At 35.1% G+C, this 6,962-nt stretch overlaps 1 protein-coding gene across 3 annotated transcripts in view; it reads right to left on the bottom strand.

Annotated features, from left to right (window-relative positions):
• Positions 1 to 993: 993 nt before the first annotated feature.
• Positions 994 to 6,962, bottom strand: part of CTPS2 (CTP synthase 2) — a 122,438-nt gene continuing 116,469 nt past the window's right edge. For all 3 annotated transcript variants that reach the window (XM_074192368.1, XM_074192366.1, XM_074192367.1), the window contains exons 18-19: positions 6,151 to 6,261; positions 994 to 2,501 (exon numbers count right to left, since the gene is read on the bottom strand). In XM_074192368.1, the coding sequence (XP_074048469.1) occupies positions 6,192 to 6,261 (70 nt within the window). In that variant the 3' untranslated portion in view covers positions 994 to 2,501; positions 6,151 to 6,191. The remainder of the gene's footprint in view (positions 2,502 to 6,150; positions 6,262 to 6,962) is intronic.

The raw sequence follows: 6,962 nt of genomic DNA, 5'->3' as shown, positions 1-6,962 counted from the left end.
TTAATGAAACTATATAAGCATCATGAACTCCTCTAGAAAGAAGTGTAATTGAAAATTCACTGTGATGTGCTTGCCAGCAAGGAAGACACAGATTCTAAAAGCTGAACTCCCATCTAAGCCAAACCAATATCTCTTCATGCCATGAAGTGATGGGCATTTATGAAATGCTATTTAACAATCAATCAGACAAAAATTATTGAGTAACATTAGCTGCTTAGGTCTAATGATGATGATGATGATGATGATGATGATTAAGCTGGTATTGTATTCTTTGCTTTCCCATAATCAAGTGGTTTTTCAAGCCTATGATTTAATCTATCATCTTTAATGAGTACCCTTTGGCAAAGAGCATCATGTCTATAATTGGAGAGAAAAACAAGAATTTGGAAGTCTAAACTGATGGCATAATTTATTCAGATAATCAGAGCACATCAGAAATGTTCTCATCTTCCTTTCTAGAAGATTAGTTATGTAACTTTCTAAAATTCTAAACCCATTCTCCAAATGCTAGTCAGGAATCCTTTGCCAGATGAAGACTTACCATCTGTAAACTCTAAAAAATAAATGACCAAAGAACCAAGAGAAGTTATAGCAAAAAGCTTTACAACAATTGACAACCCTCAAAAAAATAAAATAAAATAAAATAATAAAAAATTCACAGAAGTTACAGGTAAACAACCTTCTTTATTCCATTGGAGGGAAACTAGACTGAGGGCCAAGGAGACACAAGGAGTGAGGCTAAGCCTTGGTCCACAAAGAGGCAGAAAGACAAAGAATCAAACAGTGAGTTGTATCAGTACTAGTAAGATGTAATGGCAACAATATGGTAAATTTGTCTAGTGACAAAAATCCAGATCTTCCTGACCAGAATGTGGTTCCTACAGGTGCTTGCCCAAGTTAAGGAACCACCTGGGGTTGATTTAAATCAATTCCAAGCTGCAGTGGAACTCATCCAGAAGGTGTTTCCTAAAAATAAGAATAGAGAGATCCCATTCTGAAATTCTATATTTCTATTAATATGGTATGAAAAATAGCAATGAATAAAATTCTATCCATAAAATGCAAGTAGGACACCTGGCCAAGGGAGACAACAATTTGATTTATGGTCTGAATCAAACTGGCCAGGGAAAATGATTGGCCATTTCTGCAACCATGTCAATATTAATGTTAGTATGATGGCATCCCTAAAGTCCCTTTCTAGTCAAGTGAACCAAAAAATTTAATTCCTCCCTGGCCAATTTCTTAGATCATTTCTGTCTATTAGATCATTTAATTTAAGAATATTGTTTCTGCACCAGTGGTCTATATATTTTCCCCCTGTCATTTATATGAAGTCACAGAATGTTGAGTGAGCAAAGTCATGCCACCATATTGGCTTTCACTGCCTTCCACACTAGGATATAATCAAGGAAAAAAAGCAACCAAGCAACAATTGAGATTGTTTTCAGTTGTTGCTGAGGTTCACTTTGAAACACCCATGCCTACAATACTTTTCTCACCTCCAGGTTATAAGTTTAGATATTCTGATTCTTAAAAGTGGAAACTCACTTAGGACTCTTTTCTCATTTCAAATTAACCTTTTTATTTTTCTGTGAATTTCTCTATTAGCAATCCAAGTCCAACTTTCAACCTAAGCTGCATCTTTGAGGATAGAGTATTTTAGTTTTCTATTTTCACAGGGAAGCCCTTACATTTCCTTAACATTTTATTGAAAGTCAAGATGACAGTTCAGTTAGTTCTGTTTTAATCTTATAAAATGTTGATAAATTTACAGTTGGGTACCTTCATATAACACTTGTGATTCACAGCTCTACACAGGAATATTATTTTACAACCCCACCCCCCCCAAATTACTCAGCAACTGAATAAATAAATTCTGCTTTCAAGAAGAAAAAATGCACACCTACCCACAAAACATTCTGTATCTTCCCATACATAATCAATAGTAGAAATCAGGAACTATAATAAAGTTGATGAATGCTTCATCTGCATGTTAATGGGAAGGAACACTAAACAAGATGAAAGATATAAGCAAGCTCAGGAACCATTCAAATCTGCAGGAGTGTTCCACTAGATAAAAAGTCTAAGTTTTTGGACTTAAAATGAGTTACAATATTGCCAACTGGCTTTTCCACAGAATATGTCTTATAGGGTTCAATTAACATGAGTCATTGTTCAGGTTTCAAGAAGTCTTTTTTCATCATGGCAAACAGGACCAAAATGAAAAAAAAAAATCCCCAAACATTTGCATGAAGGAGTTTTATTTTCCTTATTATAAGGCAATCAGACCCAACAACAGCCTCTATACAAAAGGAGGGGAAATCATCTTTTTTCTTCTATCTTCCTTCCTTTTTATTTTAATCAGAAGTTTGGGGTTGGAATTAGGTTACTACAGTACTTTAAATCTCAAATCTCTTTGTCAAGAAAAAGGAGTAAGAAAAGGTTTGTGTGTCAGTTTCATTCCAGCAGTTCCTTCAATTGATTTCCAACAGATTTGTAGGCTAAAAAAAAAAGTGAGAGATACAGTTATAAGTTTAACAGTTCTTTAAGAATGATGGCTATTTATCACTCAACAATCAATATCCTCTGTCCCTTACTGTCTTTGTAAATGAGCACTTATATGAAAACTTCTTTCCCTTTTCCTGGTAGATCATTTCAATCCTTCTCCTCATTGAAACATGGATTAATGATATGAGAGTAACTCTTCTTTAGTAATCAGATGGTTTCTACCAAGATCTTAAAACTGTACCCCAAAGATAAAAGTACTGGGTTATTTCTCCTTGCTAAAAGACTAGGGTTCATCCCTTTTCATGCCTAACAACCCCTATAGGGATTACTAGCATCTTGCCTCTGAGCTTAAAGTTAATAAAATTTCTTTACCTGCTAAACTTTCAAGTAAAGTCAATTAAAACCTCAGGGATGAAAAAAACTGCTTTAGTAATCTACCTGTAAGCTTGTTGCAGCTCTTAACCTTTCCCACCTCCCTAAAAAAAACAAACTTGACCACACTTCCACATCAACACATATGATCCAAGGGATGGAAGACAACCACTTAACAACCAATTTAAAACAAAACAAAACTATATTCTTCTAAAAGGTTCCCTGACCCAGGAACATGGAAGAGAAATAATGACAGAGAAGGAGGGGGAAAAGGCCTTAAATATTTCATTATGGCCAGTCAAAAATGCTGTAATAACACCATTTATTTATTTATTGCCTATAACATGAGAAAGGCGAAAAAGTAGACACAAAATGAAATACCTTAAATCTGTTCAAACTTTTCAATACTGTCCAAAAGGAGACAATGGGGGGGGGGGGGGAATTCATGACTCCAACTTAATAAGTAAAAAGCTTCAAATATCATTACCAGAAGTCTTCATTTTATTTTTTTCTTAAAGATATGATTTCTCTCTCAACACATTCAATTTTTTTTTTGCAAGGCAAACTGGGTTAAGTGGCTTGATACTCCTGATTCCAGGGCTAGTGCTTTATCCACTACGCCACCTAGCCGCCCCAACACATTCAATTCTGATCAATGCACAGCATGGAAACAATGTAAAGACTATCAGACTGCCTTTGGTAGGGGGAGGGAAGTGAGATTGGGGGAAAAATTGTAAAATTCAAAAAACAATAAAAAATAAAGTAAAAATAATAATAAAAGTGTCATAATGAAGCTAAGAAATAAATTAAAACAAAAAATAAACTAAAAGAAGAGATTTTAATATATCATCATTTATCTTATTGGCAGAAGCCACTAGTTTATCAGAAGATTATTATCAGGGGCAGCTAAGTGGCTCAGTGGATAAAGCACCGGCCCTGGAGTCAGGAGTACCTGGGTTCAAATCAGGTCTCAGACACTTAATAATTACCTAGCTGTGTGGCCTTGGGCAAGCCACTTAACCCCATTTGCCTTGCAAAGACCTTAAAAAAAAATTCCAATCAATACCTCTGACCCTAGATCTAACACTATTTTCATTATAGCAGTCTCCACAAATTTCTAAAATTTAAATCTTGCTTGATCTTCCAATAAATTACTTATAATCATTTTTCTACATTTGTACTTAAATACTTTACATTTTGGTCGGTTGGTTGGTTCGTTGTTATCCTTCTTACTCAAAGCAAACCAAAATGACATCATGACAGAGTCTCTGTATAATGTATCTGACTGTGACTCAGATCATATGAATTCAAAAAGCTTTACTACAGTTCAGGCACAAACAGCCTAGAAGAATATTTGGAATAGAGATGTCTCTACATTTGCAGAGATTGCTTTTCTATTGGTAAAGTCATCAAGAACTTAGAGTAATAGTCTCATGAGGCATCATATAATTATCTAATAAGCTAAATTAATAAATGCAAGAAACTACATCGATAATAATTAAAATTATTCAAGGGACCTCTTGAGAGAGAGGTGATGCAGGACAAAATTTACATTTTCAAAGTCAACCAATGTGTGTATTTGTTTTTTGTGTGTGTGTGTGTGTGTGTGTATATATATATATATATATATATATAAAATTAATATTTTACAAGGACTTTGCTTAATTTTTTTTATTTTTTCAGTGAGGTAGAGGACAAGCAAGCAGACAAACAAGTAAGCAAGAACAGTCCCTGAGGCATCTGTTTAAAAAATGTAGAGAAAAAAGGAAGGTCAGAAAAAAGAACAAAGTAGGAGGACAACTTTGAAAGTGACAGAAAAGAAGGAAGGGAGGAAGGAAAGGAAGGAGGGTGGGGGAGGGGGGAGTGAGGGAGCGAGGAGGAAGGAAGGAAGGAAGGAAGGAAGGAAGGAAGGAAGGAAGGAAGGAGGGAGGGAGGGAGGGAGGGAGGGAGGGAGGGAGGGAGGGAGGAAGGAAAGAAAGAAAGAAAGAAAGAAAGAAAGAAAGAAAGAAAGAAAGAAAGAAAGAAAGAAAGAAAGAAAGAAAGAAAGAAAGGAAAATTTGTTTTTGTTTTTTCTCTTTTTTTTTTTCAAGGCAATGGGGTTAAGTGGCTTGCCCAAAGCCACACAGCTAGATAATTAAGTGTCTGATGCCGGATTTGAACCCAGGTACTTCTGACCCCAGGGCCAGTGCTCTATCCACAGCGCCACCTAGCTGCCCCAAGAAAAAAAAATTTTAAAGGAGGTTATGCCAAGTTCTCCTGGGTACAAAAGATTAAAGAAGAAAAATAATGAAGGCAATCATTAGCAATATCCATCATCTCTTACCCCAATTATCCATCATCTCTTCCCCAAATAGTAAATCCATTGTCAATTCTAAGGAACACATATTTCAAAGTACTGTCTTTCATCTATACCTGGAGTAGCAATTAGTCAAGTATTTATCAAACATCTAATAATCACCAAGCATAAGTGCTAAGTGCTGAGAATATAAAGAAAGGCAAAAATATTCCCTAATGTCAAGAAGTAAATAAAATAACAGTATAGACAACATGTTAACAACCATCAATAAAAAAATACATATAGGATAAACAGATGATTACAGAGGAAATTGCAGAGATCAGGGAAAGCTTCTTGTCAGAAGCAGGATTTTTGCTAAGACTTGAAGGAAGCCAGCAGGCAAGAGAGAAGGAGGGAGTGAATTCTAAGAATGGGAGACAGTCAGTGAAAATGAATGAGAGAGGCTTTGTTCAAGGAACACCAAGGAAGCCCAGTATCACCAGATCTGAATACGGACAGGGGTTATGAAGGGCTTTAAAAGTCAGAGGAGTTTATATTTGATCTCAGAGCCACTTGAATAAAGAGATAACATAGTCAAGTCTATATTTTAGGATGATTATTTGGATACCTGAGTAGAGGATGAATTAGAGTTGGAAGAGAGGCAGTTACTACAGTCTAGATAATGAGGTGATAGTTTGCCAGCACCATGGTTATTAGAGAGAAGGGACAGGGCATGTGAATATAGAATCAATAGGATTTGGCAAAAGACTGCATTTGTGGGGTGACAGAGAGTAAGGAGTCAAGGACGACACCTGGGTCTTAAACCTGGGTGACACCAAGGATTAGATGATACACACAAGAGTATACTTGCTGAACTTTGTTATCAGTATTGAGAAAGCAAAAAGGGATTGTAACCTCAAGCAGAGGTTCAACATGAATTTTATACCAAATTCAAAAGAATAGTGAAATTAAAGAGAAAAAGAATTTCATCTTACCTGCTTGGGTTTCTTCTGTTATGAGGAATCACAAAGGAATATCAATTTGGTTCCATTTCACAAATCTTTCTTTCTGGAAGGCTGTCATCGCTAAGATCACTATAGCTGTCACTGAATAGAAAGAATAAGTGATCTGAAACTATTCTAATTATAACTCCTATTGCTTAATCTCAAAAATTAACTAACTCCTGATAGTTGGTTATAATGGTTTCTCAGAATGATCAGCCCACAACATACAAAGACCTAGCTTTTATAAAAGAAAATGAATCCCTTGCTCATGTCTTAAACTAGAAGTCTTCAATTTAACACATTAGTACTGTTTTAATTTGAATTTCATATTTTAATTATTTTAAAACCTGGCTTATCATCATGCTTTTAAACTTTAAACTAAAGCTATTTCCCTATTTAACACTCCCCCCATCCATCATACTCCCACACATAACTTCTGTTATTTTTTATTATTCTGTTATTAAAGGAGTTGATTTTTTTAAATTGAAAAATGTTTTCTTTTTTAATTAAAAAAATTTTAGGTACAAGTATTTATTTTATTAATCTTTCCTCTTATTCTCTAACCTCATCCACCCATTGAGCAAAACAAAACAACAAAAACTGGCTCTCAATCTCTCAATACATAGCTGCCTAGTCTGTCAAAACAAATTCTCACATTCCAAAATGTATGTCTTTTCCTGCATTTTAAGTTCATCATCCCTCCATCAGGACGTGAGGAGGGTGTTTTACCTTCATTTTTATGGACCCTTGGTCTATTACAGTATTGTTCAGAGTTCTAAAGTATTTCAAAGTTGTATTTCTCT

The sequence above is a fragment of the Macrotis lagotis genome, chromosome 6 (assembly GCF_037893015.1).
Source record: "Macrotis lagotis isolate mMagLag1 chromosome 6, bilby.v1.9.chrom.fasta, whole genome shotgun sequence".
Classification (NCBI taxonomy): domain Eukaryota; kingdom Metazoa; phylum Chordata; class Mammalia; order Peramelemorphia; family Peramelidae; genus Macrotis; species Macrotis lagotis.
The sequence above is the reverse complement of the archived record's forward strand: the minus strand, read 5'-3'. Positions and strand labels throughout refer to the sequence as shown.